The 24,518-nt window shown below is 52.7% G+C and overlaps 1 protein-coding gene across 3 annotated transcripts; it reads right to left on the reverse strand.

Moving 5' to 3' along the window:
* Positions 1-390: 390 nt before the first annotated feature.
* SETD1A (SET domain containing 1A, histone lysine methyltransferase) lies at positions 391-24,099 on the reverse strand. 3 transcript variants are annotated; one of them, XM_047837978.1, is made up of 20 exons: positions 23,981-24,096; positions 23,423-23,900; positions 22,510-22,674; positions 22,209-22,304; positions 20,191-20,461; positions 18,926-19,047; positions 18,472-18,701; positions 17,331-18,189; positions 16,389-17,174; positions 15,500-15,676; positions 15,283-15,370; positions 14,385-14,542; positions 14,148-14,235; positions 11,772-12,113; positions 4,076-5,122; positions 3,487-3,659; positions 3,287-3,397; positions 2,983-3,102; positions 1,303-1,440; positions 391-1,221 (listed from the first exon to the last, which is right to left on the reverse strand). In XM_047837978.1, exons 3-20 carry the CDS (start codon positions 22,657-22,659, stop codon positions 1,048-1,050), a joined length of 5,130 nt encoding a protein of 1,709 aa, XP_047693934.1. In that variant the 5' UTR covers positions 22,660-22,674; positions 23,423-23,900; positions 23,981-24,096; the 3' UTR covers positions 391-1,047. The 3 variants fall into 3 exon arrangements, with proteins under 3 accessions (XP_047693934.1, XP_047693936.1, XP_047693935.1); XM_047837980.1 differs by having other exon boundaries at positions 11,772-12,059; positions 23,423-24,099; XM_047837979.1 differs by lacking the exons at positions 23,423-23,900; positions 23,981-24,096 and adding an exon at positions 23,000-23,185.
* Positions 24,100-24,518: the final 419 nt, after the last annotated feature.

Below are 24,518 nucleotides of genomic sequence, written 5' to 3' on the forward strand. Positions count from 1 at the left end.
AAGAACTTGGGGAAGGGGCTAGGGAAGCCAGAACCAGCCGGGTGGCTACTGAGGATGGAGCAGGTGGGGTGACCTCATTCCCACTGCATGATGTCAGTCCTTCCCTTTTGCTGGATTTCCCAGGATGCCAGAAGCCCAGCAGTAACTGTGGTTCTGGGAAGGGAAGAGAGGCCTGACCTTGGCCCAGCTCTGGCTGACCTTGGTGGGGGATTTCTGGATGACTATTCCAGCCTATTAGGTGACCCAGAACAATGGTGGTTGAGTCTGTAGGTCTACCCACCCCACACTTCAGGCCATCCACTTCCCCCTCTCTTCACTTGCCCCATCCTTTGTCCTCAACCCCCATCCCCCCACCCTGCTCTTTCCCAAAGATATTCATTCACCAAGCACTTTTGTACAATAAAGTTTAATCACAATTATAAAAATGTGGCGTTGGGTTTGCGCTATTAACATATGTACAATCCAGCCCAACAGGAAGGGCCCGCCCCCCCCACCATCCTGGCCTGGCAGAGCAGGAGCTTCCAGACACCAGGGTGGGAGGGTGACCCACAGGGTCTGGCAGGAACAGAAGATGAGGCAGGGTTCCAGGCACGGAGTCCCTAGGACTGGGGGCACAGAGCCCCCCCCCAGGGGGAGAACATGGCCACTGCCCCTAGAGACCCCCTAAACTGGGGAGGGGTGCACGCAGGGCACAAAGGGGAAGTCCCCATTAACACAAAGCAAGGGGGCTATGCAGCCCCCCAAGAACAGGATCTGTACAGGCCGGCACCCCAGGTTTCCACAGGAAACAGCTGCTGGCAGCTACAAAACATTTACAGCTTCTTCTCCGCAAAGAAAAAAAAGTTAGAGGGTGGGTGGGCAGGGGCGACAGGGGAGGCAGAAGTTGCCTCAAGGGACTGAGGCTCCCTTGCTGGGCTCAGGGCCTCCCAACCCCATATCTGGAGATGGGGGCATGTGGGCCCTGCTGAGCCCACTAAGGCTGGGGGGCTGGGAGCTCAGGGCACCAAGGGGAATAAATAGGGGCGTGGGCACCAGTCCTGCCCCACCTCAGTTGAGGGAGCCACGGCAGCTCTCAGTGCCACACAGACACGGGATCTTGTTGTCCTCCAGCGGGAACTTGTAGTCATAGGTGATCTCCTCATCCACACCGATGGGCTGCTTGGAGTAAATCACAATCTTCTTCTGGGACTCGATGGTGATCACCTTGGCATAGCAGTTGGGCTACAGGAGGGGAGGGCAGTGTGAGCCGTGGCCGCCCTCCACCCCCATGCCCATCCCACCCTGGCCTGGCCCCCCGCGCACCGTGCAGCAGTGGTTGATGAACCTCGCCAGGTTGCCGCACTTGGTGGCATCGATGATGGTGTCATGGTCCACCCGGAACAGGTAGCTGCTGCCGATGCCTTCCTGCACGTAGCGCTTCTCCCGCATGTCGGCCACCATCTGGTAGGATGGGGTGCCGCCACAGTCAGGGTGCTGTCCCTCAGCTCCCTGCCAGACCAGGCCTGACCCCACCGGCCCCCGTGAAGGGGATCGGGACAGTCACCCACCTACCACCCTGGGGGCCACATCAACCTGTCCTGGACCTATGTAGCTCTTCTCTGGCTGTCAACCTAAGGCGATGATACTCTCTCACTGCTTCCAGGAGCCCTCCCTCATAGGGCCTCTCCAACCCTGACACCTTTGGCTGCCACTGTGGTGGTCACTGGGCAGGAGCAGTGGCCACTGGCTCCTCCTGGAGCCTCTGCCTGGCCCCTAGTGGAGCCCCCAGTGTATGGTGGGGCTGGGCCACTTCCCAAGATGACAGTGGCCATTTCATGGACTGACTCCTGTTCATCTCTTCTCCCAGGACCCTCTCTCTCCAAAACAAGCACCCAATGGCTGCCACCTGTCACCATTAGTGCCCACATTCTGTGCAAGGAGGAGTAACTACTTCCCAGGAAATGCACAATAAGGCCCCCTGTATTCTCTTCTTGGGTGATCTCACTCTCTTCCAGGGCTTCAACTGCCAGAAAAGTGGTGGGGACTCCTCCCAAACTTCCATCTCTAGCCAAAATCCACCTCCGTGGAGCTGCTGGGCGTCATCCTCTAGATGTCCCCGGGGCCCTGCAACTCCACATGTGCCAATTGGAACTCATCTCAACCACAGAGCCGCTCCTCCTCCTCACTCCCCACCTCACTGGCAGGCGACCTACCCTAGCTGCTCAGAGCAGCACTGAGAGGTGGCCTCACCTCGCCCTTGCCCTGACTCTCCAGAGCTAACTTGTCGTCTGGTCCCGCCAGCTACCTTGGACCCACAGGCTCCTCTGTTACCCCAGTTGCCACTACTTGAGGCCACCAGGGCCTACTGGGATCTCCGCAACAGCGCCCCACTGGTCTTCGTCTCTAGCTGTCCCCTTTGTCCCACCGCAGCCAGTGCCTGGTGCTTCACGGCAGCTTCCCTCCCCTTACCCCTGGCCCCAGCTCACCAACATGGCTCCCAAGCTCCGTGGAGACTGGCTCCGCCTGCCTCTATAGGGTTATGTCACGGTGACCTCCTTGCCCTCCTTGGACTACCCTGCCTTTTCATGTGCTGCTGGGCAACTGGGAGCATCCTTCCCCTCATCTGAGTCTGGTATTTTCTCATCATCCTTCAGCTCCTGCCTTAAACATCACCGTGCGCCCATCGCTGCTGCCTCCCTGAGCCCCTTTCTGATCAACCGAAGGCCATCCTTTCCTGCAGTTGTTTGTGCAGCGCCTGTCTTCCTCCACTAAACTGTGCGAGGTGCTTAAAGGGAGAGAGAATACTGGTCTTGTTTCTTGCTGGATCATCACCATCTAGTTTACTAGTATCCGTTACTAACTGTTGAAGGAAGGAAAAACAGAAAGAGGCAGGCTTCACCGACTATGTCCTGGAGCTGGGAGGTTATATGGGGCTTTATGCAGAGAATGGATGGCATTCATGTCAGCATCCCTTCTGACTGGGGGCTGGGTTCGGGGCCTCACCTGGCGGATGTTCTGACCCACGTATTCGATGACCATCTCGTCAGCTGCGATGGGTTCCATGGCAAACAGTCCCCACTCATGGATCCGGCTCCGGCCGAATCGGAGCTTCTTCTTCCGGAACTAGAGGGCAGAAGGCAGATCGTGCTGCTGGGTGCCTCCCTCGACCTAACTCCTTGCTTTTCCTGCAGACCTCTAGGGCAGGAGGGTTCTTTGGCCACTCACCTCCCTCCATGCCCACCCCTAGGGGACTTCATGATGCTGCCCTCCCACCAAGCCTCTCTTCCCCCAAGTCCCTGCTCTTCACCTTGAGCTGGTTTAGCTTTAGCAGATCACTGTCCATGATGGCAGAGGTGCCAATGGCACTCAGCAGCCGCCGCTGCTCAGACCGGCGCTCCGAAAGCACACGGTTAGTCCCCTGGGAGAAATAGGACAGAGGTGAGGTAAGCGACAGGAGAAACCATGGGAAGAGATCCCGGTGGGCCAGATACGAGGGCAGAGCCTTACCTGAGTGTCCGCTCCTTCTAGCTGCCGGGCAGAAACAGGACACACATCCAGGTACCTGTCTTTTTCCTTCTTGCTGATGGGGTAATAGCCTTCACTTCGGGCTGAGCCTGTCTGGTGCTCACGGGGCCCATCCTGGGGCCGCCGCTTGCGTTTTGGAGTGCTCAGGTTGGTGAGTGCAGGATGTTAAGGAAGAAAATGGGTTCCTGACTGGCCAGACCCCTGGGGCCCCTCCCCTGTCTCCCCAGTCCCAGCCCAAGGAAAGGGTGACTGAACTTAGCTGGAGGTCCTCAGCATATTTAGTGAGGATAGAAAAAGAGAGAGAAGGAAGTCTCAGATCCCCCATTTTCTGCCAGAAAAACTTGGGGAGCCAGAGAAGGGGCAGGAGACAGAGAGAAAAGGCTGGCCCGGAAGCTAGAGGAGAAATACCCAAGCTGAATGCGGCAGACAGAACAGGATAGGGAGGGAGATAAAGGTGCTAGCTGCAATCTGAGGGGGACGTTACCCAGCCGTGCAACCCCAGGGAAGCCTGCCCCCACCCCTGGGGCCTGCCTTCCTGTCCAGAGCAGGCCGGCCTTAGGGCCCAGGATATTGGTGTGATGGACCCAGTGGGTGTCGTTAAGCCAGTCAGCCCCGCTTGTCTGCTGCAGTAGCCGCTCGTATGTGAGCCGCAGGTAGCCCATGTCCTCCAAGTCCAGGCCTGAGTTCCAAATGTCATACAGGATGGTCATCTGCTCAAACTCACTGCGGGGCTCGAAGGAGGGGGGTGGAGGGGGTGGGGGGGGCGGGGGAGGCCGCCTGCGCCGAGCATGGGAGCGGAGGCTGCGACGCCGAACGGCACCCTCCCCGTCACTGCTGCTGCTGCTGCTGCTCTCGGATGACTCTGACTCCTCTTCCTCTTCCTCCTCCTCCTCGCCTTCCTCTTGCTGCTGCTGCTGCTGCTGCTGCTTTGGCTCCTCTGCCTCAGCCACCACCACCTCAGGGGCCTCTAGGACCTCATCTGCTGGGGAGCTGAAGAGGGCTGCAGGGGCAGGAACTGGCTCCACGGGCCGAGGGGCTGGTGTGGAGGGCGGTGGCTTGACGGCCAAGGCGTAGTTGTGCTCCAGGAGGATGTGGCTGAGGAGGGGGCCGGGGCGGTCCGCCTCATCTGATGTCTCTGTGGCCTCCGAGTCATCGCCAGGAGGCAGGGCGGCTGGCCCACGACGGGCTGGGGTCAGGGCCAGGTCGGCTAGCACTGCCAGGTCCACTTCTGTCCCTGGCTCAGCTTCTTCCTCCTCAGTAGAGCGGCCTCGGCCTCCAGCCCTGCTCCGACCTCCTCGGGACACCTCCTCAGGCCAACTCTTGACCAGGGACGCATGGTCCAGGGGCAGGTTTCGAATGGTCCGCTCCACGGCCCGGGGAACTTTGCGGGAGACGGGTCCAGGAGACTTGATCTGTGGTGGGGCAGCTGGGGGAGGCTCTGGTGCCGGCACCTCCTCCACAGCAGAGAAGGAGACGGTTTTCCGGCGTTTCTTGGGTGGGGGCAGGAGAGGGATAGGAGAGGAGGGGCGCTCGTCAGGGCGGTGGGCGGGGGCTGGGGGACCTGCTGGTGGCTCAGGGGGAGGCTGGGGCACACAGGGAGGTGGTTCCTCGGTGGAACCTGGGGAAGGAAGAACACAGGGAAAAGGAGAGGGTCAGCAACTTGGACCAACGTCATCAGACAAGAGGTTCCTCGTGGGCAGGGCACCGGCCGCCTCGCTGAGGAGGCCATGTCCAGGCTGCCTTTTGACAGGCTGCATGCTCGTCCCCACTGCCAGCAGACACTTGGGCTCACTCAGCAAACACACTGCTGCCTCCCGGCTGCAATGTCCTCAGCACTGTGGGCTCCCGCGGCGGGAGGAGATTTGACAAACAGCCACTGAGCACCAACTCTGGCAGGCGTGGGAAAAACACGTCAAGCAGACACTTTCAAAACCCTCACAGAGCTTATAATCCAATGGGGACAAAGGCACAGCCCAAACTGTGAAGAGTCGGGATAGGAGCTCCAGGGAAACAAATACTTAGACTGTAGCCTGTTTACCAAGACTGGTGGTGACTGACTGAACTATGTCCAAGGACTAGGCACACCTGCCAAGACGAGTTCTGCCAGGCAGTGTATAATGAGGATGCAATTAACCAGGCTCTGAATTAAAGTATCCGTTATTTCAACTACAAACAATGTTCTTTCTCTGTTTAGTGAGGTGAGAAAGATACAATGTAAAAAGCCGAATCTTTGTATTAAAACACTGCATAAAATTTGTTTCCTCCCCACCACATGCCAAACAGTACTAGAGATTTGCCAAAGTGCACAGGGGTCAAGACTCCCCTAAAGAAGGTGAGAGTGAAGCTGAGATCCTAAGGATGGGGGGGTGGCCTGGGGAGGGGACACATTGTCTTGGGCAGGCGGTGTCCTCTCCCCAGTCCCCCAGAGACACAGCTTCCCTCTGTTGGGCGTCCCAACAGAGGGTCTGAATACAGCTCAAGCCAGACACATTTCCCTGAGGCAGACCCTGTCTTGCAGACTGACCCTCTCTCTTCCTAGGTTTCAGCCACCAGAACAGGCATGGCCTTTCAGACCCCTGGCCCTTCATTTACGTGGCTCCCTTTGTTTGGAATGCTTCTCTCCTCTTGCACGTTGGGAAAGCTCACATGCAACTTTCAGCCCCAGCTCAACGCCATCTTTGTGAAGGCTTCCCCAGCTTCTTCAGACACTGGTAGTGACTTCCTCTCAGAACCAGAAGGCCAGTGCTTCCTAAGTGCCAGTCTTTTTAGTCTGGCAGATTATTAGCTAATATTTTGTGCCAAGTACCAATATAAGACTTTAACATATGTTGACTACTCATTTCATTCCTGACAACTAGCCCGTGAAATGGGGACTATTAATAAAACCCAGTTTACAGATAAGGAAACTGAGGCAGAGAGAGGTTAATAACTGGCCCAAGGTCACACAGCTCACCCCAGACAGCCTGGGTTGAATTCTGTGCTCTTATCCACCTCCCCATGCTGCTCTGGACATCCTGTAGTGGGGCTCTGTGGTTTCATGTCTTGCTCTAACACTCCCAGAACTAAAGGGCAGCCAGCTCCAGGCCTGACCCAAGCAGGCAGTGATCAACATGTGTCCACTGACTTAACAGACGTTCCCCAACCAGGCACCCCAGCAACGTCCTCAGCCTGCTATCTCTTGAGACTCTGGACAGCATCTGGTGTCTCAGCCAGCAGTGAGCCACAGGGTGGTCCTGGGTGTTCGTCCCAGGTCCTCCAGTCTTCTCGCCTTTTCTTCTCTCTGCTGTTTTGGGGCAGCCCTGCCTCTGACCCATCATTCCAACCTAGCTCACTGTGCCCTCTGGAAGTCTGGCTCTTGAGGGAAAAAATTCCCCTCCTGGCTCAGCTTCTTCACATAGATTTTTCTTTTGCTTCCTATCCTGAAAGAAACCTGGCCATACCTTTCATTTAGGGAGACAACTTTTGGGGTACCTTTCTGGTCTACAACTCCCAGAAGCCAATGTTTCTGCTACATGACCTGCCCCACTCCCTGCGCCCATCCATCATTAACTGATGACTACCTGACCCAAGGCAGCCCAACCAGAAACTTCCCTGAGAATAAGGATCTCAGATAGGAATGGGTTTCTCTGCAGCATGGACATCTGCTAAAATAAAGAAGCAGGGGAAGCCCATTTGCAGGAGAAAGGAATGAACCACACCAGAAGATAGAATAAAGGCAAATCGGGGTGCCTCAGTGTCTCAGTTAAGTATCTGACTTCAGCTCGGGTGATGATTTCACGGTTCATGGGTTCGAGCCCCGCGTCGGGCTCTGTGCTGACAGCTCAGAGCCTGGAGCCTACTTCAGATTCTGTGTCTCCTTCTCTCTCTCTCTCTCTGTTCCTCCCACACTTGTCCTCTCTCTCTCAAAAATAAACAAACATTTTTTAAAAAAAGAAGAAAAAGGGAGGAGGAGGCGGAGGCGGCAGAGGGGGAGGGGGAGAGGCAAATCCTAAAGGGTGTCCAGGTCCCATCTTTGGGTTCCACTAAACAAGCCCTCTCTTGCCATCAGGCCACATATCCTCTATCAAGGTGCATCCTGGGAACTCAAATATCCCTATCATTCGGTAAAAGCCAAGAGACCTGCTTTAACCTTCCTCTCCTCTCCCATTTCTGCCATCTACCTAAGGGGCTTTTTTTTTTCTTTTTTTGAGAGCGTGAGAGCAGGGGAGGTGCAGGGAGAGTGAGAGAATCCTAAGCAGGCTCCACACTGCCAGCACAGAGCCTGACACAGGGCTCGAGCCCACAAACTGTGAGATCATGACCTGAACCAAAATCAAGACTCAGATGCCTAACTGACTCAGCCTCCCAGGCACCCTACCTAAGAGACTCTGATATCTCACCCATTCACCCCATTCTCCCCTCTCCAGTGCCTGCCTTCATTCATCCTCAGCCAGCCTCCACCAGTCCCATACCTGACCTTGTTATCCCTGGAATGGTGCCACCTCAGACCCCTACACTCTGACGCCCTGCCCTCTGATCACATTTCCCCAGGTCTCTTCAGTTCACCACATGGCACCACACCTATTCAATTCCCCACCTTCTAGCTCCCTCTAGCCTGTCCTCCTAAATGAGCTGCCTTTCTTCTTGTGCCTGCCTGCAGGGCCCTCACTTTGTCGTCTCCTTTCACGGCACTTTCCACATCCTTTAGCTGCCACAGCCACCCTGTATGGAGACCTCCAACCCTGACTCTGCCCAACCACTTGTGCTCCCTCCTCTTTCACCCCTGAGCCCCAGTCTCAGCGGGGCATCTGAACCAAGCACGGGTCCCTTTTCTTTTTTTTTTTTTAATTTATTTTTGGAACAGAGAGAGACAGAGCATGAACGGGGGAGGGGCAGAGAGAGAGGGAGACACAGAATCGGAAACAGGCTCCAGGCTCCGAGCCATCAGCCCAGAGCCTGACGCGGGACTCGAACTCACGGACCGCGAGATCATGACCTGGCTGAAGTCGGATGCTTAACCGACTGCGCCACCCAGGCGCCCCCCGGGTCCCTTTTCAACCTTACTCCCTTCTCTACTTCCTTCCCCAAGGCTCCTCCTCCAGTCATTCCATGGAGCTCAGAAAATGCCCTCTAGGTCTGATGCACAGAAGGCCCTCACGCATGAAATCCCACATCTCCCTGCCTCCCCAATTACGGATGTGCATCAGACCTAGAGTCCACCCCTCTACCCCCAGATACTGCTCTCTCTCTCCTGGCCTATCTGCCTCCTCCTCTCTGCCCTATATCTACATGCTTCAGTCTCACTTATTTTGGAAAACTAAGCCTCCATCAACCCTGTATTCTCTTGCTGTCTCTCCAATCCCAGCTGGGTGACTTTGAGCATCTCACTAAGCTTCAGATTCCTCATCTGTAAAGTGGGAGTAACAGGGATGGAATGAGGACTAAATAAGATGACAAATCTGCAATGTCCTAGGCCTATAGCCTGGCACACAGGAAGCACTCAAGAAATGTATTACTCATTACAGCCTATCAACTCTCTCTCTTTTCACAAGAGTAGTCTACCCTTCCAAAAGGCTGGTTATCTCTGTCACCTGCCTTTACTCCTGAACACCCCATAACTTGGCTCCAGTCTGATCTGCTCTATTGAAATTGATAAGGTCACTAGTGACCCCCTAACTGCCAAATCCAGCAGAAGCTTTTCCTATCTTACAACCTTTCTTTCAGCCTGTTGGTACACACCACTCCTTCCCTTTGAAAACTGAGCGTCCTGGTTTCCTTCCTATCTTGCTGATAGCTCCTATTTGGCCTCCTCTGGCTCCCCTTTGCCCACCTGTCTCTTACACAATGGTAAGGCACGAGCCCTTCTCTTGTTCTAGGGTTTATCACATCATTCTAGGGTATACAACGAGCATGTTCACACCCACACTTGCCCTGTTCCCAAGTATTTACATTTCCAGCCCACTGGTTCTTTACACAGCTTCAGATCTACTTTTTTTTTAATTCTTTATGGTTTTTTTTCTAATTTTTTAGTTTTGAGAGAGAGAGAAAGACAGAGCATGAGCAGGGAAGGGGCAGAGAGAGAGGGAGACACAGAATCCGAAGCAGGCTCCAGGCTCTGAGCTGTCGGCACAGAGCCCAGCATGGGGCTCAAATCCACAAACTATGAGATCATGACCTGAGCTGAAGTCAGACGCTCAACTGACTGAGCCACCCAGGTGCCCCAGATCTACTGATCCAACTGCCTGTTGGATGTTTCTTACCTGGAGGTCCCAGAGGCATGTCAAAGTCAACCCTAAAGTATCACATCAGCTTTCTTCCTAATTCTGGTTCTCCTCCTTGACTTCCCCTGCCCAAAAAGTAGTTCGACCAAGTGGTTCTATCTCCTAAATTTCTCAAATCCTCATCCCCACTTCTACTCCCTACACCTCACTCATAACCACCTTTGCTTTGGTTCACGCCCTTCACTTACCCGCATCCCTTCAAACTCTTACACGGGTCACCCTACCTCCTTCCTCACCTCTCCAAATCCTTCCCTTTCCTGCCAGAATGATCTTTCTGGCAAAATGCAAAACTGACCACATCCCACCCTACTGAGATTGATGCCCTCTGACCACCACCAGCTCTTCTGCTACAGACAGACTCAGGAGAGGCTGGGAGAGGTGTTTTAGGATTAATGAGAGCTTTGACTCATGAGGTCTGCACCAGAACAGAGTGCACCAGTGCTGGGAGGTCTTCATGTGGTCACTGTCCATCTCAGACCAGATTCTCAGTAATATCTGAGAGATGTCTGGAAGGCCACATGCATTTATGAAGCCTATCTTGAAAACTGACTTATAAATTCCATGCTAAGAACACCCTACTCCAAGTTACCACCATTGGTTCCCTTACTTACTAACTGCAATAGCCTCTTATTCTTCCTCCACAAACTCTGGCCCCTCTCCAAATTTTCTAGGCACTGCTTCTTTTCAGAACACAAATATGATCATGTCATTGCTCTGATGGCATTCCACTGCCCTCAAGATAAAGACCAAATTCCTCGTATGATCTACCCATTTTGTACGACCCAGCCCTTGCTCACCTCTCCAGAAGTCACCCCAGCTTCTCCTCACTCTCCACCATCCAGAAGGTTTCTTTTATGTCTTCCAACATCCTGTTTGCTCTGCCCTCAGGGCCTTTGCACATGCTAGTCATTAATGCCGGCTGCCTGCTTTACCTTGATTTCAGCTCAATGATGTTTCAGCACAGAAGACAGCAAAGATGTCTCCACAGATGTAGTCAGGTTCTCAGAGTCCTCTATTGTGGTGGTGTTTATCAGTTTGTAACCACAGATTTTCTTAGGTATTTATTACTCAATTAAACTGTCTCTCCCTATAGACCATAAGCTTCAGGATAGTGAGAACAGGACTTATTGTGCCTACCACTGTATCCCTTGCACCTACTGTAAAGTACAGATGACTCTTCAACAACATGGGTTTGAACTGTACGGGGCCACTTACATACACACTTCTTTTGATAAATACAGTAAGGTATCATAAATGTATTTTCTCTTCCTTAAGATTTCAATGACGTTTTTTCCTCTACCTTGCTTATTTCTTGTAAAAATACAGCACGTAGTACATATAACATGCAAAATATGTGATAACCTACTACTTACACTATCAGTAAGACTTCCAGTTAATTGTATGCTACTAACAGCTAAGTTTGAAGGGAGTTAAAAGTTATGGATAGATTTTCGACTGTGCAGGGGGGTTGGTGCCCTTAACCCCTACATTGTTCAAGGGTCAACTGTACTCAGTAAATAAATACCTACTGCCTGAATGAACAGTTCACTCAGAAGGACAAATTATGTCTATGTGCTATAAAATAACTGAATGTACAAATCCACAAAAGAAAGCAAAGATAAAATTAAGTTCCAAGCCAATGCTGTTACTAGTTGCTTTCCACCTATTTGTCCATTTAATCACCTGCAAGTATCCACTACACATTTAAGGCACAGACTCAAGAAAAATAGGAGGAATTTGTTAAATTGGGATTTTCCTTAATTAACTTGGAGACCATTCTGTTTTCCTTGTTAGCCAAACACCCTGCCCTGGCTCTGTAAACTGCTCGTGACAGCAGTTTGAATGTGGCCATAAATGTCTCCAAGGAAGGACTGACAGGAGATGGTGACTTTCGTTTTCAAAGTCACATACTTGTACATAATTAAAAACTGCTAACCCTGTCACTGTTCTCACAAAGACAGACAGACACATAAACAGAGACCAAATGAACAGCTCAGCATCACCTACCTACAGGTCTTGCCGGAGACTTCTCCTGTTCAGGGAGAGGTGTGACTGGGGAGCCTGCAACCCGCTCTGGCTCGGGCTCTTCCACAGGCGCTGGCAGGGGCGCAGGGACATCTCTGGGGGGAGGGGACGTTGAAGGTATGGTTGCTGGCTGCTCCTCTTCCTCTTCTTCTTCAGAGGAGGACTCAGATGATGAGGAGGATGAGGAGGATGAGGAGGAGGAAGATGAGGACGATGACGAGCTGGATGAGCTGCTGCTCTCGGAGTCTGACGTGCTATCATTTTCACCATCTGAGTCGGCATACAGAGAACATTTGGAGGACGAATCGCTTTCCCCGTCCTCGCCTGGAAATCCAGAAGGGGCAATCAGGCGAGGTGGGAACACCCCTCCCTTGGTCAAGCCATGGGTTCATTCACTGACTCCCTACCATGGACAGGTTAGGCACTGTGCTAGGTGCTGGGAAGTCCACCCCTCAAGGAGTTGAATAAACACACTATTTGTTCACGGTGAGATAAACCTCAACATGAAAGGCTAGGGGACCATGGCAAAGGGAAGTCCTGGATTCTACCTGGAAGATCCGGTCAGGGAAGGGATCCCTGGGAGGGAGATGCTGAAGTCAAGAAGGACAAGTAGAAATACATTAAGCAGGGGCGCCCGGGTGGCTAAGTCGGTTAAGTGTCTGACTTCAGCTCAGGTCATGATCTTACAGTTCATGAGTTTGAGCCCTGTGTTGGGTCTCTGTGCTGACAACTCAGAGCCTGGAGCCTGCTTTAGATTCTGTGTCTCCCTCTCTCTCTCTGCCCCTCCCCCACTCGCATTCAGTCTCTCTTTGAAAAATGAATAAACATTAAAAAAAAAAAAAAGTACACTAAGCAGACACGAGGGCTGAACAGGGATGTCAAAGGTGAGGGAAGGTGAGACACCTGGAGACCAGTAAGCGGTCTGCTTTAAGCTTTTCCCAAAGTGGGTCTTATAAATGCTGCCTAGACGACAGACTCATAAAAAGGACTGTAGGATAAAAGAAGCTTTAAAAATATATGTTTTATGCCTCTGGGAAAGGGCAATACACTGGAAGAATTCTGTAAGAAGTTAAGAAATTTGAAGTGTCTGAGGAACACAACTGGATAAATTAGAATAGACAGTGCTGGTGGCCAAGGATGGGTCTGGAGAATGGCAAGATAGAGCTGAACAGATAAATGGGAGCTAGGTTATAAATGGCCTAACGTATCAAGAGGAGGAGTCATCTTATAGAAAATAGGGCGCTAGGAATCGACTTTATGGAGGAAGTCACAGGGTCAGGTGTTCGCTGAAGAAAAGAAAATGCCATTGGCAGACTGGAAAATGGACTGGAATGGAGGAAGAAGGATGGAAACAAAGACGAGGTAATCAATCAAAACTGCTGAAGACTCTTAACTGAGAAAAGACAGAACAGCAGGAACAATGAAGGCAACAAATCCAAGAAACACTGAGGTGGTGAAACTGACAGAAAGCAGTGACAAAATGGATGTACAACATTCTGCCCCCTTAGAGGAGGTGACCCTGCCCTCTTCTTTCCTGAAAAGATAGGCTCTCAGATCCTCATTCTCCCATCTGGCCTCTGCTGAAATGGCACCTCTCAGAGGCACTCCTTCTCCAAGAGATCTAGAACAGCCCATCTTTCCCCAGCTCCCCCACCCGTTACTCTCTACCCCAGTAACCTAGTTTCTCTTCTGCAACGTATGTATCTCTGAGGTGCTTTTATCTGTTCACTCGTCAAGTCTCCTCCTCCCCTCCAACTGATCACAAGTTGCATGGAAGATGTGTCCCCAATACCCAGAACAGCGCCTGGTACACAGTAGAGGCTCAACAGCGATTTCTGAACAAATGAATGAGAAAAAAGACTAAACCGTATATCCAAGACTCAACGGATGTGGAGGGAGGAGGTGTTCAACTGAAGAGCAGAGCAGTGTCTGGTGATGGCAGCTAAGGGGAGAGGGGAGGAAGGGGAAGCATGGTTCGGTGGCTGGACCTTAAAGGAAGAGCAGTGCTCAAAGGCAGAAAGGCATGGTCTGGTAGTTATCAAGGGCTGGCAGGAGAACATGGACCACTTATCTTGAGGGGTTGGGCAAATTAAGTACATTCTGCTAGGCTGTCTTCAGAAAGGAGCAAAGTTTCAGTATAGGAGGTAAGCAGAAGGGAGTGTTCTGGGTATTGGACTTACTGTTTACAATGGGCCAAGCGTTCCAAAGGATAGGGCTAAAGGACAGCTGCTTTTGGGAAAGGCAAAGGTGGCCAATAAATCTAGCATGAAATTTCTGTGGACTCAGGGAAGCGATAGACAGGCAGCTGAATTCCTTCTTCCCTGAGCCAGAATTCTACTGTGTTCTGTCTGTACCTACCATCTGATGCCTCTGTCTCCTTCTTTGTAGTATCCATGGCTTCCTCACGTTCTTCATCGTCTTCATCTTCCTCATCATCCTCCTCATCCTTAAAGAAAAAGACAAACAGGGACTAACAGGAGAAGAACAACTATCCTCCCGGAGGCACAGCTACCTGGGCTCCAGCCCAGAGAGAAGGTGGCTGTGGTGACAGGAACTCAGCAAGTAGGCTTTTGGCAAGAACCGGGCGCCCCTCACCTTCTCTGAGGAGGACTCCTGGGATGCTTCCTCCCCCTCACTGTCCAGAGCAAAGGATTTGCGGTGCTTGCCCTGGGTCTTGCTTCGCTCTTCATCTCGTTTTGGGGGCTTGGTTCCCGGACGTCCCGGCTCTCCAGCCTCCTTCTCTCGCTCAGGGTCTAGGTGCATGTGAGTGGCCGTTAGAGCAATTTACCATCAGCAGTTAACAGTCCCCGTTCCCCTGGCCCAAAGGAGCTTTTGCACACACCACTGCTGATCTTCCTGACAGTCCGACAAGACAGACCTCATTTTACAGACAAGAAGCTGAAGCTCAACAGAGAAAAACCCAAAACCCCAGAGCTACCTATAACATTTTATAGAGTTTAAACATACTGCACCCGTTTTACCTTTCATCCTTTTCTGGGTTGGGTGGAAGAGGGAGAGGACTTGTTATGCCTGACCAAGAAAACAGTACTAAGGTAAATGGGTCTCCAGGGAAGCAAGTGGGACTCAATAAGGAAGTTTCCTAGCCACGTAAGCTGTCAACCGATAGCTCAGACTTAGGGAAACTGGGAGGGAGGTTGCAAAAGAGCTTCAGATGGGGAACTTGGGCCGATGACCTGTTAAACCCTGAAATCCTACGACTCTAAATGTTGAAAGTATTTCCATTTTACAGGGGAAAACTGAAATACAGAAAACTTCAATCAGCACGCCAGAGTAAGAACCACAACTAGAACCCAGGAATGACCCCATCTTAAGCTTCTCACACATCTCAGAACTGCTTTCATTTAACCTTGCACCAAAACCTCTACTTGGCTACTTGCCCTCTGACATTTTCACCCTTTACCTCTGCTTATTACTTTCCTGTCAGAAGCTAGCACCCTTTCCCTTTTCTCCTTCCATCTGACTTCCCACTCACCATCTTCATCCTCCTCAGCTGGAGTGGAGGGCCGGGGCCTCTTTTCCTCACTGGCCTCTGAAATTTCCGAAGGCTCTTTTCGCTTTACCTGGGGCACCGAAAGAGACAGAGCCTGTTTAGAACTCAAACTCTCATGGTTCCCAACCACCCCTACCCCAAGGAAGGGAACTCCCACCCTGCTGTCTCCTCCCTACTAGGCAAGACCAGTTCTGGGTACCTTGAAAGAAGGCAGCCGCAGGGCCCCTCGCAGCCCTGACCCAAAAGCGAAGGCCTCGATGCCCGTGGTACCCCCACTCTTGGCCCAGTCTACGAGGGACAGCAGGCCTGGCTCTTTGAGTTTTGTCTTCTCTTTATCCTCCTCCTTGGCTTGCTGTTTGGCTGCATTCTGGAATGGCTGCGGGCAGTAGGGGGACTGAGCCCCAGAACCCAGGCGTTCCCTCCTGCCTCCTGCCTGAGAACTACTCCCAGGTCCCAGGAATACAGAAATGCATCTACTCACTCCTCTATTTGACACAGATCTACGCCACACCCCCCTTGCACCAGCCCCCGTACAGACATTTCTTCAAAGTCTGCTCATTGAGTCCATCCCCCTTTATTATTCCTAGTCTACAGATGGACACATTGAAGACTGAAGCCCAGAGAGACTTAAGGGCCTCGTCTGCCAGAAGCATGCAAACAGTAGAGCTAGAACAAAGCTCCTCTGACTCTAAAGCTTATGTTTGTTTTGTTTTGTTTTTCTGCAAGCAAGCGAGCGAGAGAGAGAGAGAGAAAGAGAATATCTTAAGCAGGCTCCACGCCCAGTGTAGAGCCCAATGCGGGGCTCCATCTCACAACCCTGAGCTCATGACCTGAGCCAAAATCAAGAGTTGGACACTTAACCGACTGAACCACCCAGAGGCCCCTCAAACTTATGCTTTCCTACTGTTCCATTTGCCCCAGTTCTCCTGCTCAACCGCTGTGCCCCATCAAGTGGTTACACAGTCTCTCTCTCCACTTGCCTTGATCGTCTCTATTTTTTCTTTGAGCTGTGTAGCCTGGAAAAGCCAGAAGTCTACTTCCTCCAATGGAGCCCCAGGCTTTCCCTAGTCCCAAGCACTGGTCCTCACCTTGGCCTTCTCTTCCTTGCTCTCCCACCACTGGTCAAAGGCTCCAAAGGCCACATTCTCCACCATCTTGCGGTTGAGGTCTCGCTGCATGATGCTCTTCATCTCTTGGACTAGGGTGGCCAGCACACGCCCCACGGTGCCTGCTGACGGTAGGGCCTTGCCCTCTGCCAGCTCTGCTTCCTCCCTGGGAGGTAGCCGGGCCTCTTCTCCAGAGACCGAGGAGGAGGGCAGGGGCTCAGCTGCCATGGGCAAAGGAAGGTGGTATGCCTCCCGGGAGTATGCCCCTCGGCCTTCTTGCCCTTGTGTGTACAGAGCGTAGGGTAAGCCGTAGGCTGCCTCTTGGGGGGGTGGGAATGGGAGGAAGGCCTCCCCAAAGGCCCCACCAGGGGGGCCAGCTGAGGCAGCAGTCAATCCCTTGCCCTGCCGCAGCTGATGGAGCCGAGTTAACATCTGGGTCTGCATCTGGAAGGACATGGGCATCCCTCCCCACTGAGCCCCAAGTCGATCCATGAGCTCTAGGGAATTCACAAAGTCATAAATGTGGGGGGGTGGCGGAGGAGGTGGGGGGTACTCAGGGGGTGGTGGCCCATCAGGGCGTGGTGGGAGGAGGTAGGCAGGCTGGTGGGGAGGATAACCAAGGGGTAGGGAAGCCAGGTAGGGAGGAGGAGGAGGGGGTGGTGGAGGAGGGGGTGGAGGCTGCTGGGGGGGTGTTGGGGCCGGAGGGGGTGAACCGCCCCTGTCATCATCAGAGATCTCCATATCCTCTCCCGAAGAGCACGGAGAAGCCTGTAGGAATGCAGAGGAGGGTCACATGAAACTTCTGCCTTTTCCATGGGCTTTTCCTCAAATCCCTGTTCTCTTATCTAATTCCCTCCCCCACCCCACCAGACCCAACCCTCCTCCCAGATCCCAGTCATCACTGCTGGCTAACCCCAACCTCACCTGGTTCTGTCCGTTGGCCTTGGGAGACTCCCGGGTAACCCCTGGTTCCCCACTCCCTGCAGGTGCCACATCCTCAAAATTAGCTGGGGCTGGAGGGGGCGTGCAGGGCCCATGACCTGACCCAGAAGGCACCTCACTCCCTATGTCTCTAGACCCAGGGCCTGTGGTGCTGTTCTCTTCCTCTTCCTCTGTGTCAGAGGCCAGGAATGAAAACTTGGAGCGCTGCTCCTTCAGCAACATCTCAATGCGGGAATCCAAGCTGCTATGCTGAGCGAAGGGCACACTCTCATTGGTGGTCTCTGGGGCTGGGGAGCCGGAGCGGGCAGGTGAGGCTGGGCGGGGGGATGTCCGAGCTTCTTCTCTCTCAGGGCTGGGCCCTCCCCCACCCCCGCCTCCACCAGGTTCTGGAGGCTCCGGGGGTGGAGCTTCTGAGGCAGGAGGCCGGTAGTCCTGGTCAGCAGGCCGGCTGGGCTCAGGGGGCAAGTAGGAGGTGTAGGAAGGTGGGAAGCGCTCAGCTGCATTTTCAGCAAAAGATGCCCCAGGGGGCTCCTCCCGAGTTGCACGGCGGGGAGGGTAGGAAGCATGGCGTTGGTAGCGATTCCAGCTTTCATAGTACGCTGGGTAGTTTGAGTCAGTACCACGAAAATGAGAGGATGAGGACGAAGAGGAGGATGAAGAGGACGAGGACAACGAAGAGGAGGAGGAAGATGAGGAGGAGGACGAGGCAGTGGCTGCAGTAGTGGCGGAGGCAGCTGTAGAGGTGGTCGTGGGGGCTGCAGATGCAGAGAAATGGCGGCGGGAAAAAGAATCTTGGTAGCTGTTCTCTGACCGCCGAGGCTTGAAGGAGGTTGAAGTGGTGCTGGAGAAAGAGTGCAGGAGTTAGCTAGGTTCAGTTCTGTAGGACCAAACCCTAGTGTCCTGGTTCTCAGTACCCAGGCGCCCTTGACACTGCCCCCAAAGGAAGATCTGTTGGGTTTCTAGCTAGACAGGGGGTTCCCTGTGGGCAGGGATTCCGTTGGCTGAATCCATAAGAGAAACCAGAACAAATTACTCCCGACTCCCTTTTAGGGAGACTCCAGGTTTCTTCTTTCTAGTGTCAACTCCCAGAATCTGGGGGTCCCAGAGGGTGTTTACTCTGCACCTGCTGGAGTAGGCAGAGTCCTGAGAGTAGGGGGTGCTGCCCCGAGATGTGTAAGGGGTTCCTTGGGAGGACTGAGGGGTGAATTGGCCAAAGGAAGATGGGGTGTCTTGTCGGCTGCTGGAGAAGCTTGTGTCCTGGGAGCAGGGGGTGCCATTGCCAGGAGTGCCCACCCCAGCAGAGCCCGCCGGGTAAGCAGCCGTGTCAGAGGAGGAGCGGCGGCGGGATTCAGTCTAGAGGGCAAAAGTAGAGCACGGAGAAAAGAAGACATCAAGTACCATACAACAACTTGCCCTTCCCCAAACCAAGAACCTCAGTTCCCTGTCTTTTGAAAGCATCTCTACATCTTTTCTTGGCTCTTGCCATCCTTAATGGAAGTCCAGAACCTCCCAAATACTGTTCCTGGCACCCAAGTACTGTGCCCACGTGGCTAGGGCTGTGGCAACAAGCTTCTTACCGTCTCAGTGGCTGCACCAGAGCCCTGGAACTTCTCGCTCAGCGCCTTGCCCCCAGTGGGCACCGTCTGAGGGGTGTAGGAGCCATTGACTATCAGTTCATAATATTTCATTCGTTGTTGTCCTGGAGGGAGGAAAATGGGAGCCATCAAGAGTCAGATGGAAGAAACAACTCCTTCCTTCTTTGGCTTTCCCATTTCTTTCTCAGGCCTCAAGTTTCCTATAATTTCTTGGAGTCCTGAGTTCAGGGATTTCAGGTCTTCTACCTTGTCTCTACCTTTGGGACCTCCTACCTCATCTCTACCTAATGATACAACAACATACTGAACGGCACTTTACAATCTATAATCAAACATCTTCACTCATAAATTAGTAATCTAAGTTGGATAATCACCAGGAGAGAAAGGCATCAGTACCCCTATTTTATAGGCTCAAAGAAAATTGACCTGCACAAAGTCACAAAGTTGGTCAGTGGCAGACTGGAATTCAAACCCAGGTCGTCTGATGCTAGATCCCACCATGCTCTTCATCCTACAAACTAAAGTTTGCAAAATGGCAGCCTGAGGGCTAAATCCAGACCACAGTTGGGTTTTATTTGCCCTACACAATCACTTAAAAATTTGGCGGGGGGGGGGGGGGGGGGAGGGAGGGATTTTCAGCACTTAAAAACAATGAGATTTCACACAAAAACCTAGATTCCTGGCTTAATATAAAAGCATTATTTGGCAACAGTAGTTTTCATTCCCAAGTGCAAACTGGCTAATACCAACTAATAGCCGTCTCCTTCAGATGACAGTGTACTCTACAGTCCCCGACTCCTCCCTACTGTTTCTCAACACAGAAACCCAGACTGCTTCACTTATCTGTACAGGTCCCTATTCTCGATCCAAAATTTCAAAACCCCCCAAAACTTAAAACCAAACATTTTTTTGAATTTGGTCTCAAAACTTGATCTGAACTGAGGCTATTTACTAGGTTTTATTGATGCTACCTAGTATAACCCTTCATATGTTTTCTTACAAACATGCTACATGCTAGACTGTAAGATGCTACCCAACCTTGCCAAGGACCCCCCCCCCCCAACACACACACGAAACACATAAAAACCACAATCCCTCTGTAAAATTCTGATTTCACAAACACATCTGGCTCCAAGAATTGCAGATGAGGAATCATGAACCTGATCATTCACCTGGCCCCAACAGGCATTTGCATATAAAGTCTCTGCTGGAACCCAACCTTAGGCAGTAGGCAAGAGAGCCCTCACCTTTGATGTCGAGCTGGGCGTGGATGATGTTGCCCATGACGGAGGTAAGGTGGAGGTTTTTGACTGTTTCCTTGGCTCCCCGAGTGCTAGTGAAGAGCACGCGGGCCAGGCCCAGGTGCTTGCGAGTACGGGGGTGAAGAAGGATCTCTACCTCTTCCACCTCACCATACTTTCGGCACATATCCTTTAAGAAGGTCTCCCGCACATTGTCATTCAGCCTCGCGAAAGTCACTTCCTTCAGAGGAATCTGTCCGATATAGAACTCATCCAGCTGTGGAGAAGACAGGAGTCTTGAGTCTGGGGTCTCAATACTGACTACTGTTCCTTTGCCTTTTGGGAACTTGGTTCAGAGAGAGACGACTGGGAAACACGGGCAAAGGAATGGGGAAGAGGGGCTCCAACAGGTGATAGATACGTCAGTCTGACCTCTCTCTGCTCTGAGTTCTTCTCATCACAGAATAATACAATAAATCAGGAAAAAAAAAACATACAACTGAGAAATAAGTATACGTCAAAGAAATTAATTGTAGAAAATAATTTAGTAGTTCAGCTTTTACCATGGACTGGGCAACAGAAATACAAAGATGAAAAAAAAAAAAAGATTCCTGTTCAGGAAAGCAGACAAGACATATATACGTAGTCACTGTTGTGACACAAATGTTCGCAAAAGTGTAGACAGGGTGTTTAGGAACCCAGAGAAGAAAAGTGTTGTTCCGAGTGGAGGCAAGGAAGAATTCACAAAGACAGTGTCACTCCTATTTGACTTTTTGGGTAACAAGAGTTCAAGAGATGACAAGGACTTAAGACATGAAACTAACATTTTCTAGAAACTGCAAAACGTATAGTAGAGTAGAACACAGATACACAGCATCAAGGCAGGAGATGAGGCTTAGCCAAATCTATAATCATATGTGCCAATGTACAAAAACATGGACAACAAAAATAACGTAAAAGCCAAATAAAAAATACAAATGGCAGGAGCCATCTGTGGTGGAGCATGAAATGGGAAAAGAGAATGGAGGCAAGAAACCCCATAAAATGAATACAGAAATTGTGTTAGAAAATCAGCAATGGAAACAAAAGAATTAAAATAAAAAGGAAATGTGTTTAGAAAAGAATCAGCAAGACTTGGTGATAGATTATGTAATAAAAAAGAGGACAACCATAGGATGACTCCCAGGTTCCTAGTTTGTGCAGCTAAGTACATGGTATTACCATTCATCAGTAAAAGGGAAATGGAAAGGAAAGCAGGATCAAGGAGTAAAGACAACTTCTTTTCAACCTCTTGAGTTTGAGATGTCTGTGGGGCCTCCAGGTGGAGCTGTCCCTCTACCAGGCATAAAAGTCTGGAGTTCAAGAGACTGATCTTGGCTGGAAACAGAAATTTAGAAATCACCATGTCTCAGTAACAATCCAAATCGTGTATGTGAAAGAGACTGTCCAGGGAGAATACACAAAGTGAAAAAAATGGAGTGGCAACCTTACAAGTATTTATTTAATAAAGAAGAATAAAGAATTAGTGAAGAAAACCAAGACCCATCAGTTTTCAAGAGCCAGTCCAAGGCCTGATGAGTATCCTGCCTACACAGGGAAAGAGGAATACTTTGAGGAAACAAGATGGATCAAGGCACCAAACGAGGGGTGAAGAGCAGAAAACTCCAAGGATGGCGTTCCTGGCCTTGTCGCTACCCTTAATTGTTGAGAAACTGGCATATCACACCAGGGCATTGTCATGCTGTGACACGGACTACACAGTGATAGGTACAGCAAAGAAATGTGCCTTTACTTCATCCTTCAAGAAGTCAGCACTCCTGCTTGAGACACCTAACCTATAACTTTCTAGAAGATAAACACAACTCCTCTCCAGAACAACTCAGTCTCACAGCCTCCGAGCTTTTAAGACTTGGTTGTGATCCTTTCATAGGAAAACCACTTTTATCAGGTTGAGACAAAAACTGCCAGGATGGATCCTCCACACCTCCCAAGGGCCACCACACCAGGGTCTAGCAGATACATACCTTAAACTTAGGGACTGGGAGGGAAAAGTCTCTGTTTTTGGACCTGACGTGGCATCGGGGGTCTTGGAGGTCTTCGACTGGTATGTATTTTGAGTCCTAGGAATGAAAGCAGGAACAGAAAGACAGCTCAAGGTGAAACTGTTGAGTTCTAGGAAGCCCATTTGGAGACTCACATGCAAAAGAGCTGAGTTCTGGTTGCACACTTTTAAGAAAGGCAGTCTATGGGTATGGGAGTTTAGGATGCTGAACAGAGGAGAATGGGGCCTGGAGTTCCCTAGATGACAAGGCCTGGGGCACTCACGTTGACACTGAAGTGGACTCCATCATAGCGGTACACCTTTTGAGAAGGCCTGCGCAAGGCAGGGTCCAAGGCAGGATCCACGATGAGCTTGTAGTTCCGCCACTGGAAGCTCGGGGCTTTCTGCCCATCTCCCCCACCTTCCTGATCCATCTTTGCTCATTTACACTGTCAGGAAAGAGGAATAGGCAAGGGGGTTCAGGGCTTAGGCCTGACCCCCTTGCTGCCCCTCACCGACCAGCCCAGACTTCAGGTCCGCTCATCACCCCAGTTTCCACACCTCACCATGACCCGTGGCTCCCCCAGATTTTCCCCCAAGTACCCTCTCTCACAACACCCCATTCTCTCTCCACCTCCCAACTCTCCCCTCAGGCCCCCAGGCCATCTCGCGCCCCCTTACCTTCCCGCTCTGCTTAGCGCGCGCCCCACTTGGCCTCAGAACAAGACCCCTCCCCCGCCCCCTAGCAGGCCCCGCCCCCTCCCGCCTCCTCACCGGCCAGCGGCCCGGGCCAAGCCCGGCTCTCGCTCCCACACACCCGCTTGCGTCCCCGCGCCCCGATCCTCTGGCCAAGAGGTGGCACCTCTTCGGGGCGTTGGAAACACCGCGAGACCGAGCTCGAGACCCGGCTTCGGCCCCGAATCCGGGCGGGGGGGTGGGGGGGGGGAACGCGCGCCGCTGCCCTCTCCTCCCGCCCCGGCGCGTTCTGCCCCCCCATCTCCGCGCACGCGCGGCGAGGCCTCACTCACCCGCTCGTGGCGAGCGGCTCCCCCTCCCCCCACCCCGCGCGGCACCTCAGCGGCGCGAGGCGGCGGCGGCGGCGGCGGCGGCAGCGCGAGACCCGGCCCCGCAGCGGTGGCGGCGGCGGCGCCCCCCCACCACCACCTCCCCGGCGCGCGCACCAAACACCACCGCCACCTGCGCGAGGCCCAGCGGGCACAGGGTCTACATTCGCACTTTCGCCACGGGTGCCGCCGGGAGACCCACGGGGCCGAGGAAAGCGGCTTCGCCTCGGCCGGCGCCCTTTAAGGCTCCAGAGCTGCGGCCCAGGGAGCCTGGAGATTGGCCGCATTCCCCGGAGAGTGGGCTTCACCACGACTACCCAGCTGCTCTGGCCTGGGGTCCTTGACGAATCGGCGGCGACGAAAGCAGCGACTAATCCCTGAGGAAAAGGGGGCGGGGCGGAGGGGAGGAGGCCAGCCAGAGCTGGGGAGATTTGAGTGGCGCGTTGAACAGGCGCAGATTCGTCAGGCGGGCGGGGCGAATCGGTGGATGGGATGCGCGCTCCTTTGCTCTTCTTTCCTGCTCCTTCCTTGTGCGGCCAAAGGCCTGAAAGGCTGCAGATTCGCCACAGGTCCTGTGGTCCTGGCCTCAGCTGTCGCCTCCCTTCACCCGCCTTGGTGGAGTCAAGAAAATAATGCCTGGTTAGCCAAGCCCCGTTGGCAGAGTTGGCCACTTTTCCCGGATCTTTCTTACTAGCAGAGCTTGGGGAATGCCCAATTTCGACCCCGGAGAAATGGCTACAGCCCAAAGCTGCTCTCGGAGGCCGATGAGAATTTCCAGCCTGGTATAGAGAGGCCCAAGTAATTCTGAAGAGCTGGCCTAGCGAATCTGCGGATCCTCCTGTGGGCGGAGCCAACGCGCGGCGCGCAGAGGGCGTGGCCAGGGCGTGTAAAGCCCGGCGTCGCGGGGGCGCTTCCTGTAGGACCCACCGAAACCGTGCGGGCTGGGAGGGGCGCCTAGGAGATGGAAAAATACAACTAACGGCGGTGACTCAGGCCGTTTGCCTGGTGTCGCACACAATGCCGGGAACGTTTTCCTTTCGCTGTCCCCTTGGGCCCCAGCTGTTTCAGATGCCCATTTGACAGATTGGGAGACTGAGGCCGCAGAAGGTGCCGCATTTTACCTATAATCGAGCCGCCATTCGTAATTAAATTCGAGGCTGCCTCAAAGTTCTGTGAAAAGTCTTGGGGGGCATAAAGGTCTTAGAACAGGTCTCGTGAAAAATAAACTA

Source organism: Prionailurus viverrinus, chromosome E3 (genome assembly GCF_022837055.1).
Source record: "Prionailurus viverrinus isolate Anna chromosome E3, UM_Priviv_1.0, whole genome shotgun sequence".
Taxonomy (NCBI): domain Eukaryota; kingdom Metazoa; phylum Chordata; class Mammalia; order Carnivora; family Felidae; genus Prionailurus; species Prionailurus viverrinus.

Excerpts from the sequence above, each read along its gene's own strand:
- SETD1A (XM_047837978.1), bottom strand. The coding sequence starts at position 22,659 with ATGGATCAGGAAGGTGGGGGAGATGGGCAGAAAGCCCCGAGCTTCCAG. Across the intron at positions 15,677-16,388 it reads GCAAGGAAGAGAAGGCCAAG|CCATTCCAGAATGCAGCCAA; the intron begins GTGAGGACCAGT and ends TACTGCCCGCAG. Across the intron at positions 12,114-14,147 it reads GGAGACAGAGGCATCAGATG|GCGAGGACGGGGAAAGCGAT; the intron begins GTAGGTACAGAC and ends CTGGATTTCCAG.